At 32.0% G+C, this 14354-nt stretch overlaps 1 protein-coding gene across 1 annotated transcript in view; it reads right to left on the bottom strand.

The window, feature by feature from the left end:
* The window catches only part of LOC145939402 (neuroendocrine convertase 1), a 53258-nt gene extending 44885 nt beyond the window's left edge, over positions 1 to 8373 (bottom strand). The window contains exons 1-2 of the mRNA XM_083043678.1: positions 8126 to 8373; positions 7453 to 7615 (exon numbers count right to left, since the gene is read on the bottom strand). Coding sequence (XP_082899804.1) covers positions 7453 to 7615; positions 8126 to 8133 — 171 coding nt within the window. The 5' untranslated portion in view covers positions 8134 to 8373. The remainder of the gene's footprint in view (positions 1 to 7452; positions 7616 to 8125) is intronic.
* Positions 8374 to 14354: the final 5981 nt, after the last annotated feature.

The raw sequence follows: 14354 nt of genomic DNA, 5'->3' as shown, positions 1-14354 counted from the left end.
CTATTAATTCTAAATTATTTAAATATATAATATATTTAAATTTTATAAGATTTTTATTTTTATAACGTATATCAATATAAAATACAAAGAAAAATAAATGTATTTGGGATTAAAACAGTGTTTTAAGTCCATTTGAACATGGACTCACCAAATATACAGTAAATGAACGTAAACAGTATTAAGACTCAGAGTTAATATTTAATATTTACATTCCGAGAAAAGATGTCTAAGTTGCATTTCTAGAAACAGGTATTCTCGTATATTTCTATGTGCTTTTTTAAAATATCTTTTTAAGAGTTTTGAACGTTTCAAAGGGTAGTGTTAAGAAACTTAAAGAAGCAAAGAAAGTATCAAACTTGGCAATCTGTATAATAGTTGAATTGCAACGGGCGTGTATAAGCAAGGAGAAATTGCATTAATGCGTTCGACCTTTGAAACTTCATCATCTCGAAGTCGATGTCAAAAGTTAAAGTTTTAATTGAAATCAACGTTATAACACGCTAGTATCACGTGAATTTGATCAAAGAGCTCCAACTAGTTTTGTACAATCGATCATTCGGCTGTTTTAAACCGATTAATGTTATATTGATTATAGATATTATATAGATCTTATGTAGATCCTCTTGTATCCGAAACAAATCATCTTACATACAACAACTACTATATTGGCAAAAGTAATTACAATATATAGTAGCATATTTTAGAATAATTGACTAAGATTTACTCAATAAGCACTTCTTACAAAAGTTTATCTAGATTCTTTGAAGTAAATTAAATACATATGTATATTACGCATGCAAAAGTGTTGCAAGCATAATTGTTGTAAATATTGCTCAGATCTGTAAGAGATGATTCCGCTCATATCGGAAGTTTCACAATTCCAGTTTCACAATTCCAGTTTCATAATCGTTTCATAGTCCAGAAACATAAATTAAAAATACGTATCGATTTTAACAACATTTCGAAACTATGTTTTTAAAATAAACGATTGACATAATTTTTAGTATTTTATACGTGTATGTAACTTCAGTGATATCGGAAAAGAATGAAGATAATGGGACAATAAGCAAAAAAATTGAAACGTTACAAAATTGTGTTTAACTAATTTTGTCTAAGAGTATCAGATTTTACAACCAAATTACATGACCTACAATGCTTTGCATAAATTACGTAAAATTGGATTACAGTGATTTATGAAACGCTATGAAATATTTATTAATCGGCCGGAATATCGGCATGGACGGATTCACCTTGAGATTAAATCTTTTTAGGGAGAAAGGGAGCAAGCTAACAAAGGCAAGCTCCGGATAGCAAATCGCTGTGACATCTGTCAACCGACATAACGTGAAGTTCATTATGGCGTTCAGCAGGGTGCCACGCCATTTATTTCAATTATTGCAAAACGCTGAATCAGCAAACTACCGTATCGGTAGTTATCGATAATTTACGAACATCATTAATACCTACGTTGGACCAAGACGTCTAAAAATACCATCATTACGTGAACTATATATATAGATCACAAATCGTTTTACTTGACAAATAGAGTAGTTTCTTCTGTTTTATTGAAACGTTTGCGTAGGAATAATTGTTAATCATAATTCCTAATTTATCAATTCACAACAGACAAAGAATGAAAAATAAGAAAATAAAAAATCGTGTTTTAAAGTAGAGAATACTGTTATTAGAGATTTTATCATCAAATATTGACAAATTTGCAAAATACCAGATATAAATAAAAGAATTATTTTAGAAAAATTATTTATATTATCCTGGCTTAATCAGAGCAATATATTTCTTTATCTAAAAAAAATAGTAGGTAATATGTTATATAATATGTTATATAATATGTTATATAAAAGATAAAGATTTAAAAATATATTTTGTTATTAAATAACATATAACATATTTAGCGAATATCTAAAATGTATTTCAAATAAAACAGACGTTACTTAGAATTCATATTCGGACGACAATATTCTTGTCTCCTTAAATAATCACGGCTGCTATTTTTGCCCTCTAAAATAAAGAAACGTTTTCTGTCTGTCAGCAGGGAAATTAATGTCAGGAAATTCATCCCGACAGTTCCATAACAGATTCTCGATAACCGAATTCCAATTTGCCCTGAGGGCCGAGCTTGATTGAGCAATCTTGGCCATTTATAACGGAAGATTGTGCGTAAGATGTACGATAATGCGAAGCAAACCAGGGGGACTTTCAAAATTCCGGTTGAATTATAAGATGATATTGTCATCCGCTCGTTGATCGAGTATCGTAGAATTGCGTATGATATATTTTGACAACTTAATAAATTGCTATATAACTATAAAAAAATCTCTAACACATGAATACAATTATATTGTTCGATAAACGATATTGTCGTTTCTCATATGTAGATAGATGAATAAAACGCGATCAATTGTATTTAAACAGCTTAATGTTCTGCCAATAAAGAGCTAATTAAGCGAAACAATGAGTGAGTACAAATATATCGTAAATAGTATTTACGTAATATAAATGACACTTATGTACAATATTCAATCTTTAATTAGAATTTGCAAAGTAAATGAAATTCGTGCTAAGTCTAATGTGTATAAATGATATATCAGTCGTAATTTATTGTCGTTATCGAAGAACGATGGTCGGACCGGAATTGTCCTTATCTTATGTCCTGCCAAATCGACGATGCCAAGCCTCATACCCTAGGAAGCTCGCAATCAGTTCCCTCTGTCATTGTTACGCGCGAAATAGTGAGACCCATGCATTTTACTCTGACAAACGACATCGTATTCGTTTCTCGACAGGTCTAGAAATTTTTCTCTAATAGGAATAAATGCGATGATATGAATGTCTTGTTATACATAAATTCATACGTTATTTTCAGTTGTAAGGCAATGTGATATTTTCAAAAGGCTTTATGTGTGATTTCAATCTAATTGAGATTTGATTTAATTGCTACTATTGTATCGTGTTGTGTAAAAATGCGGGTTTCGATAACACATTCTGTGCAGACGTATTGAACAAGTTACAATAGTCATAAATTTATGATTGTTCAATTCGCACTCGTTTATGGGAATTAAAATGCACATTGAATTTTGTATTAATATATACACAGAGAGAATTTTCTCTTAGAATTTACCCTGAAAATCATGGTAATCGTGGGACAATATGATATGGAAAGAATTTTATGAGAATTTCTCTGATTAATATATTTATCACAATAAAAATAATAATATCTATCACAATAAAATATAAAATATGTTTGATTAATTTTACTATGCAGTTTAGTAAAATTAATCAAACATGTTTTATATTTTATTGTGATAGATATTATTATTTTTATTGTGATAAATATTAATCAGAAAAATTCTTATAAAATTCTTTCCATACCATATTGTCCCATGATTACCATAATTTTCAAAGTAAATTCTAAGAGAAAATTCTCTATTGCCCAATAAAGTATAACTATAATCTATTAATCATCAAATATCTTATCTGACTTCCTGCGTGTGCAATTAAGTCCGCTCTTTAAAGTGCGCTCATCACTTTTCCATTCGGCCTGTTAACATCGCGGCTACATTGCGAATTCTTGGTTGGTCGTTACGGGTGGGCCTTTAATTATATAAAATAATTGCATGTCGTAGAGCCACGGATATATGCGCTTACAGACAGCCTAAGAGCAGCCTCATGCATCGCGCTCGCTTGCGGATTGCGGTAGACCGCGTGCTCGGCAAAGCAGCTGCAGAACTGCTGCACGGATGGCAGCTTTCCTCTCGCGTGTAGCTCGCAGTTTCTCGGCTGAAAGTGTCGCGCCTGAAGAGGGGAATCTACGTTGTAGATTGAAAAAGCTACTGTGATATGTTTACGTTTAATTATGCCATACATTCTTGTGCGCAAGAAACGCAAACTGTGATGAAGCGACACGCGTAATGACGGCGTGACAAATCAGAAATCTGAGAGATGAGTATGAACTTCTTGTATTAAAAAATTTAGATGCGCAGTAAATCACAGATCTTTTATTTATTTTTATTAATTCTTTTGTTTAAAAACGTATACTCAGGATTAATTTTAACATAAATTTAATTTCTACACTCGTTTGTTTCCAATAATCAAAATTAAAAAGTAAATAGATTATTTAATATTTATTTACCGTAATTATTTGATGAAATTGACTGTATCAGTAAACACTGATTTTGTTTTTACGCTGTTGTTAAGAGAAAATATCCGTACAGATAAACAATCATATCAATCTTTTATGTACAAATATTTTGATTGATTATTGAGCTGTTAATTTAAATGAATGGCCATTATATAATTATATTATATTATATCGTAACAGAGGATAACTAGATTTTAAAATACGTATACTTTTAAAGAATTGTTGTTTCTTCATTCATTATAATTGGAAATAATTTGCAAGACGCTATTTTATGCAAAAACATCTTTTTAAAGTATCTTTCATTTTTTTTTTTCGGAAATACATAGATGACTTGGCGTTTCCGACGCAAACCACGTATCGTAAGACAGATGGAAAGCATCGATTGCATTCGTACACTTGTCAAAGCCAAGGGAAAAGGTACGATATCGTTCTTCCCATCGATACTTCCTCCTGTAGATGGTGAGGTAAAACTCGTTGTGTAAAGTGCACGATAACTATACATATTATCCGCTATTTGTGAATTTAGACGATGTATTTTAGTAACTGCGATTCGGTTTATCGTATGCAGAAATGTTAAGATTTATATGAGGATATTCTTAAGATGAGATTGAAATTATTATATCGCAAGCAGTTTAAGTGAGTTTCGGAGTTATTAATTTCTTTAGTAAGGACTGCATTTTGAAAATATTAGATTACATTTCAAATAAATAATAAATATTTATTTGCAAATATAATTTCTTGCAGGCATCAATAATTTTACGTTTAATCATCTTAGTATATAATATTATATTATAATAGAAATTTTTATTCCTTCTTGCAAAATCTGAAAAATTTTTGATCGATGTTTTTTTTTTAATGTTAAATTTTATTTGAGCGATTTATTTTATCTATATAAACATTTGAAAATTCAATTGTTCGAAGTTTGATGGATTATACAATATTTTATATATGCGTAAGGCAAGATATTTCAAATCATATTATGAATTTGCACGAAAATCACACGTGTGCTACTTAATTTAACGCATGATTAACGAAAAATTTCTAAAAGATTGGGCTTGCATTGCTGATTCTCCTCATACGTCCTTCGATATTACGCATCGGAAATTGCGAGGAGTACCCGACGTGGCGGATGAAAATAAGGCGATTGCTTGAGACGTTCTTGTCAAAGGGAAAGAGATACGATATCGGCTTCTATTCGCCGATATATATTTTCTCTGGGGTTCTCGCGATGATCTCGCGGCGAGAGAAAGAGAGAGAGAGAAAAAAATTCGTTTTGCAAAGTACATCGGGCTTTAGGATCCGCGCGAGATGTCTGCGAGTGGCAAAGGCAGCGGACGCGAACGAAACGGAATGAACGAACGATCAAATGGTTCGTGTGAGAGGCCTCTCGCTTACGGGGATAATCTCTTTGCAGTCATCCGTATGGCAAAGGAAACGATTTGGCGTGGCCGCCAATCCATCAGCTGCTGCCGAAACTCCAAAACACGTTTCACGCTTCTCGGTCAGATTCGAGACGTTGGAGGTATATGTATATACATATATATATATATATGTACAAAAGTGAATACCTTCTTCAAAGACCCTCGGCCGGGCGAGGTAAAAATTCCTTCACCTCGACGCGGCGGCGAACGTCCCTTTTTCCCGAGTTGTATTTGCGAACTGAATTGGACCCACAGGGCGGAAACTTTTCGTAGAAATTGGGATACTTTTTACGGCCTTCGCGGAATGCCACCGGCCTTCGAGATGGGGTCAACCTCTCTTGATATCCATAAGTATTTGCACGTACATTTACATTGTGGTGAATATTTATTAAACTCCTTTCTGTGGCTGATATCGAAATTATCTGACATAAGAAAACATCTCTCTTGTCATTCTACGGGTGAAAATTGTAGAAATTTCTTTGCGAGAAATATTTTTACTTAATAAAGTAAAAAATATTTAATTTATGGAAATGTGTTTATATTGCAAGAACTTAGAAAGTCTGTGTCTACAATACAATTTGGGTTTATCATATTATTGTCACTGTTAACTAAAGAGATTAGTTTTCTTCCATCGGATATTTGCCGAGTCAAGAAATAAGTTTGCGAAAAATATCTGTATCTTTTTTAAAAGTATATATAAAGTGAGACATTGGGATGCAATTAAAAGTTGAATAACTGCTTGATAACTTATTGTTAGCTACTTGTACAACGCCCAATTTTAGTTTAACTTTGTCCTGTTCACGTCGGAGTATTGTAGTTTAACTTTTATGCTTCTTAGCATAAGACTTTCTTAAAAATAGTTAGACGATCTTTGGAGGTACAAAAGTTGCTGCTGAATAAAATCATCTATATATTTATACTACAAGGTATTTCTAACATATCTCTAGAAGCTTTCCATATATAAATTTTTTATTTAATTAACTAAACATTTTTAAAAAATTTCTTTTAATAAAAATTTAGCGGAATATTTTTTAATACGTACACACAATTTCTTGATTTTCAACATTTATTATTAATTAAATTTCGAGATTTTGTAAGACACTTTGAAATAAAAGCATTTATTATTAAAGTTAACTAAACATTTCTGCCATATTATATATATACACTCTAAGATAGTTAAACAAATTATTAAATAATATATAAATTAAAAACAAAAATAATTTATTAAAAGAATCATAAGAAATATGAAAAATAAATTATTTTCTAACTGACTTTTATAAAATTTTAAATTAAATTGCGCGAAAAAATTTTATTTTGCTTCAAGCTATAAACAATATTTGTAAGGATTTGTATTTATAACTAAATATTTTTAATAATCTAATAGGATATATTAATATACTTTTAGATACTCTGCATTGTGTCATTTACGCAGCTTAATACACACCATATGTCAGGCACCTGACAGAGCATCTTTCTTTCGTGTGAGATAATCTCCGCGTAAAATCAATCTATTTTTAAGTGTTCGTTAAACAGTGATGCATATGCAAAATAATGTATAAATTTTTTCTTTATAAAATGTACACATTGAGTGATTAATTTCAAAAAGAATATAAAATTAATAACGTCAATGTATAAGACAAAGACTATTTTGTAATAAACAACTTTCTATTAAATAATCGCGTGAATTAATAATTTAAAGAATATCGAATATTATATTATGCCTTTTTATTTTACCAATCCCATTATTTTCTTCTTTATGCACGCAAAGTAATATTTTTGCGACGCTATGATTGTAATTATAGCGTCAAAATTAGAGACAAAAATAGATTATTATATAACATATATAAAATTAATGGAAGAGAGAAAATTTACCGGGCTATGATGTTTGTAACCGGATTCAACTGCCAATAGCGAAGCCACTTGCGGTCCACCTTGTACCATGACGACCCATTCCTCATAGTAATTCGCGTCGACGTCGTCGATCAAATTGAAGTGTGCAGTGTGCAGGAGTTGCATAATAACTAGCCAATACACTCTGTATAAATGAATAAAAAGAGTTTCGAATATTACATTTTTTCCGTTCACGTCGTAGCGTGGAAGAAAGAAGATTTCGATAAACCTCCTTCTGTGTAAGCCGATTTTACGAGCCGTTCCGTTACTGATATATTAAGAATTTTACTCGATTGCCGTAGATATATGAAAATATTATAGGGACACGCGATTGTTTTATTCTCGTAAATTTTCTGCGTGATACTACCGCGTTTAATTTTCGTTTTAAAAGGAGAGCGATCGGCACATTTTCTGGATTAGTCAAGAGATTGAAAATGGGATTAACGTAAATTAAAAAGAGCGCGGTATATCGTTAGAATATTATACATATATCCGAACATCTTTTATTTAATTTTGATTCATCCGCGAGATACCTATTTGCACATTGAACTATATCTCATCATCTTTATCACTTGCAATTATCATTGTATTTGTCGGTACAATTTTCAATAGAGAAGACACTATTTTCCACTGCCATCACGTACGTGACACGTACCTGACCATCAGGGTAATCTTCCTCTCGCGTGATACGTGAGGGAGGAAAAACCAATAAATAGCGACGACCGTGCAATTAATTAATACTTTCACCGCACTATACTCTCGAGAATAATCGTTATCCTTTTTCTTATCACTTTCTTCGCGATACTGCTCCCACGAGTTCTAGCGATCGGACTCCGTCCGATTTCTTTGCCGCACGCGTATTGTCTACGCACGCGACTGGAAGAACAACAGAAGCGACGGAATTCGCCGGCTCTCCAGCTATTGGATCGCAAGTGACAAGTGATCGGACAGTGTGCGTGGCAATTAATTGCGATTGTCTTTTTCTCTGTCTAGGGGGTGGGAGTTTCTCGTCACCCTGGAGCTCCACGCTATGGGGGACGATAATCCGACCGGTGGGGGGTCGGAAGGGTAGCGGATTAAACTAAGCATACATGACGTAATGGACGTGCGTGGGACGGAGCAAGCCGATGATAACGATTTGTGGATGATTCTCGATAATGAACAAAGCTGCGCCCCGCAATATGTTCGTACTGATATCGCTTTCCATTGTCGAACGAACAGAATATTATTTCACATGTGCGGAATACAGGCATCTATTTTCTCGATAACACTTTGATTTTTATATTTATTTAAATTAAGAAGATTACTTTTTATATTTGATTTGTTATTTTAACTTAATTTTGTTATACCGCTTAAAATTATTCGTGCGCTACTTAGGGTATTATTTTCTATATAAATTATTGAATAATGAATAGAATGATTGAATTAAATGAAACTATCGTTATGGCTCTGAAATTTAACAAACAATTAAGTCTCAATATGAGTTGGCTCTGAGAGCCCGGGCGCGGTTAATAAAGCGCAGCATATTTAAATTTAATAGATAACTTTAATATAAAGAAAGTTGATAGTGATAGCGGCTTTTTTTTAGCCTTCTTCAGCGCATACAATAAATAAAGATTTAACGATTAAACGGATAAATAAATTAATTTTTTTGATGTTTCAGACATGAGAGATTGTCTCGCTCCATAATATAGCGAGGTAATGTTATTATTAGAGACGAATTTTCGTAAACACGACATTTTTTCTTCACTAGATTGAAAAGCCCGGGAGTGGAGAATGAGAAATATATATTGCATGTCATAGCATCTGAGATTGAAACGTTCTTATTATTATTGAGTGAAACTTATTGCATGTTACAATTTTTTTTATGGAAACGGATCAAATTTATTTACAGATGTGTAGGTTTTATTTTTGTAGAGTTGCATGTTTAACAAACTGGATGTATGGAATTGATTAAAATACAACAGAACGATCGCGATAACGAACTACATGTTTTATGTTCTTAAAAAAAAAGTTATGACTGATATCATTACCGGTGAAGTGAGTGATTAAACTAAATCAAAAATAAACAAACCGAACAATAGGCACGTTATATAAAAATCAAAGGAAGTTAATTTAAAAAAAATAATAATACACAATAGGAACAATAAATAATTAATAAAATCAAAAAGAGTCAAATAAAAGTTAGATACATAAAAAACAATAAGCCCGTAAAAATCAATAAATAATAAAAGTACGAAGGAGTCAGAAGTTAAATACATAAAAAAATGAAACATTAAATTTCAAAATAAAAATCAGGAGAAATCAAATAAATGTTTTAAATATAATAAAATGTTAAAAATATAAATATGCGCTTTATTAACCGCGCCCGGACTCTCATAGCCAACTCATATTAAGACTTAATTGTTTGTTAAATTATTGAAGCAACGTATTAGAAAACGGATGGATGGATTAGAAAGAAGAAAAGCCGTTTATTACCAAGTCAAGTGTGCGCTGATAATCCGGGCAATAAAGTTTACTGGTCGAGCGACAACAGGTCGTAGCGTGGACGGCAATTAGTCCGGCGCTGTTTTCTTTTTATCTGTAGGGGATTCTCTATCCTTACTGCTTTGCTCTTATCATTGTTTGACTATGAGAGAAAAAGAGAGAGAGAGACGAAATTCTGGAATATACTTTATTATTTAATCTAAATGAAAAAATTAAAGAGATTCGATAAAAATTAATATTAATAATAATTTTTAAGATACGACAGAGTATCGACTAAAAAAAAAAAAATCAAGGCGGTACTCTAACAATACTTTTAAAGTAATTTATTTTCCTTGTAAGAATTGGGCAATATCGAACTGCAATGTGATGCTCGCATAGAATGCATTAATTGTAGTTAATTGTAGAGCTTCCAAAGAGTCGATTTGACATAACTGGACGTATCTGCGGAATTTAATGAGAATTCAGATCGACACCGTTTGAAACAAGAAGACATTCGTTGTCGAGTCTCTCGAGAGCTCGCGAAGGGAAATGGCGTGCGGCAATTTTGTTGAGGGAATTATTCTGAGCCATTGCCCCACGAAATGGGTTAGTTGCGATGTAATTGAGACGCGAAATAACAGCATCAAACAGATGCTTCAAGTCGCGTACGCCGGGGCCCCCGCAGTAATCCAAATGCTCACAATTGTATGTGCCGACGTTTATGATGTCAAGAATTAATCGCGCTTCGAAACTCAACTTTCGCGCAACTTCTCTTTGATTGTTAAAATTGAAGATCAATATACTTAATATTCTTGGCGCGAAACTTACTTCCATACACTCGATTAATTCTTTGCGGCGCGCTAGAGTTATATTCGCAATCTTTTAACGAATTGCTGTTTAAGTACAGTATTTAATGCCGGGTATTTCCTTCTATCGTCGGATATTTGCGCGGCGATTAGCTTGAATTAATTCTTTGAGTTCATGTTGGAGAATTATAAGTCAGACAATGCATTTCTCAGTACTTTGAATATTTAAATTTATTGCAAAAGCGCACGTCAGAGATTTTATATGCTATAAACTTAATATTTAAATGTTTGTGTTATTTTATATTCGTTGTATTATTATGAATTATGATTCTTGTACTTATATACAAATTATATTTTAATCAAACTTTGTAGTTACATTTTGTCATTTATATTTTAGAAAATCAAATTTAATTCTGGGAGATATGATTCATATAATTTTTTCTAAATTATAGCTTTATCTCTCAATAACAGTTAGGGAGAAAAAAAAAACAGTAAAAAATATTAATTAAAGATATAACTAAAATTTAAATAACATTTTTTTATACATATATGTTAACGATTAATGACAGTAACAATTAAAAAGTGTAGAAAGAAATTTCTTTTTTTCTGATTATAACATATAAGAATCAAAGTATGTGACTACTACAATGATAATTTCTTAGCAGAAATGAATTGAAATGACAGGTATATTTATCTAAGACATTTTATTTTCGCAGTAGTTTAGTTTATTGAAATATTAATTTTTCATCTACGCGCGAAGGAAAAAAGAACGGAATCATGTGAAATACAATTGTTGAATAATAAAAGACGTCACGAATTATTTAACGAAAATTTATAAATTAATCTGTAATAATTTGCCTTTTCAGGAAATGATACTTAGAATCTTACTCAGTTTCGCGCAATCGGGAATTAACATTAAATCAACGTGAAGTAGAAATGCATTTCGTAAGCTACGCTCGGAGTAACGTAACATGTAAGCGCGTTTAGACGCGGATTACCATTAAGTAAACGGAATTTAACTTTTGAGATGTGTGTGTCACGTTTAATCGACCTGCGTTTAAACTGCGAATTTACCGTCAATGCGCACATTTGCTCATTGATATCTATCGTGTTTATTTTCCTTTGTTTTCGATCTGTTTTATTTTCGCGAGATGACAACTTGGCAATTATGAACGACTGGTTAAGTGCCGTTATGCAGTCCCGACTGTGCAATTACGGGCATTCTATAGGAACGCGTACCACGAATATGTACTCCCGTATGGATTTAACGTTGATACGGAATTTCACTCGCATATTGCCTGCCCCGCCGGTTTCTGGAGTTTCTGGTCGTCGCCTCGTGGGAACCTTCCGCATACGATTTAAACTGCACCAAATCCTCGATATAATCCATTTAGGGCCCTCTACACCAACATCGCTTAGAACTACGTTTCATTAAGTTAATTAAACTATTCTCTTTCTCTATATTACAGGAAAAGCTAGTTAAGAAGTGGCGAAATTACTAAGCTGGACTTATATGCTTGATCCAAAATATCGATGAAAATCGTGTTTAAATAATAAATGTGTATAAAAAAAATCTTTTACATATCAAATCAATAATCATTTTCTACGACACATATACAAGATGATATATACAATAAATATATGCGTGTCAATATATTTTTGTAAAAGTCAATCTATATATAGGTAAAACTAATCTAAAACTATGCCTGTAAATTTTGATTTATTTCAGAGATATAAAAAGCAGTAATTTGTTATGTTATATTAATAAAATTATGATTCAAAGTTAAGTTATTATTCGCATGAAAAATATGTTAACTGTTCGAAAAAGTCTATGGGAAAATTAAAAATAAAAAATATTATAATTTCTCTCACGCATTCAAATATAAAACATTAAATATCCTAACATTATATTCTGACATTTGCTTTTAATATCGTTCTCCGGCTAATTCCATCGACAATGGCTACCAAGGATCTTGCACCTTCAAAATCCCTCTCTCGACATGAACAAAGCATTTCGTTATTTGAGTAATGAAAACGACTACGTGGCATACAAATCCATGTAATTGAAATATAAAGGTGCTTGAGCAAGTAAAAGTCGTTTTACAGTTTTCGGTTGGCAAAACAATTCCACTTTGTCGTTTTTCCGAGGGTAGTGCTTATAAATAAATTCGGCCCTTTTTTTGTCACCTGTCCCTATCTTGTTGAGACAGATATACACGGGAAAGATAGCCGATAAAAGCCTAAATAGAGAACCGGCAAGCGTAAAATCCGCGGGAAAAGAAGAGGGGAATATATGTCGATAAAAGGGATACTCGTTTTGCTTCAGCTCACGTCGAATTTGGCGATAAATCCTTGTCCCTCCCGTAGTTTTCTTCTTCTCTCTCTCGCTTTCTTTTTTCTTGTTTCTTACGCAAATTTCCCCTCAAAGAAACAAGAGAATTACGACGGTGTAACTTCTGTTTTTTATTGGATACTTTTTGGTAAGAATATCGCATTTAAAACGACGACCGGATCTCTCGATTGCTTATACGAAAACTTTAACGATTGCGGCAAGTAATATATTACATCAAATCTGTTTGTTAGAAATAATAATTATTATTTTATATAAATGCATCATAAAAATTTATTATAGTAATTGTTAAAGCAAAATATGATTATTAGAATTGACCTCTTTTTTCAGTTATATTCTTCTCAATTATCTTTATACTTGTTATAAATTTGATACGTCTGGTTGGTCATACTAATAAATTTTGCCATTTGTAAATTCGTAATTCCGATATTTCAAATTTTACATCGAACGGATTTGCACCTAATGCACGTTTGTATTTAACATCGACAGCAATCAAAAGCGGTTGATATAACGATACTATTTGAAATTGCAGGTTTTATACAGCGCAGTGTATTAACGATACGATCCTATATGTAGATTTGCAATTCAAATCAAAATTTGTCCACATGTCAATGACACTTTGTCAATATTGTAATTTTATACAATGATGTAATGTGTTAACCACGTTAACATTTTATAAAAAATTTTTAATAAAATAAAATTTAAACTTTGCATGAATTTGTGTATGCTCGACGCCTATATAAAGTAATTTCGTGATTTGGCAAGTAAAATGTATATGTGTAGTCGCGTATTAGTTTTGTATTAGTGCATCCCATACGTAGTATGCTCCAACAGTTTTCAGATAATTTCATTACATTAGTTATTGGAAGTTCGTATTCCATTAGGTAACTTCGTGTATTTTGTGCATTTCCATACTCGCATTTCCTCCCCTACTCAACTCTGCATGCGTTCCACTTTTCATGCATCTATCAATGTATTTTCGATGTATACCGCAAAACTTTTGCAAATCATATTAATGCGAAAAAAAAATTTTTTTTAAATCAGAATCCGTAGTATTTACGAGACGTGTAGAAGGAAATAAATATTTTCAAGTATTTTAAATTGGCGCTAGGCGCTATAATTCCTTGAGTATTTTTTGTTTGGAATTTCTCTTCAACTCTCTTTACAACTTTTCACAATTTACGCAATAATTTATAAATTGCAATAAATACAGTAATAAAGTTGAGAATTCGAAATCTTTAGATTTTTCTTCGAGCACTTCG

Source organism: Prenolepis imparis, unplaced genomic scaffold, assembly GCF_030444845.1.
Source record: "Prenolepis imparis isolate NDT839.2.m4 unplaced genomic scaffold, iyPreImpa1.0 SCAF_8, whole genome shotgun sequence".
In the NCBI taxonomy this organism is placed as follows: domain Eukaryota; kingdom Metazoa; phylum Arthropoda; class Insecta; order Hymenoptera; family Formicidae; genus Prenolepis; species Prenolepis imparis.
Note: the sequence above shows the minus strand (reverse complement) of the source record. Positions and strands in the feature narration are given on the sequence as shown.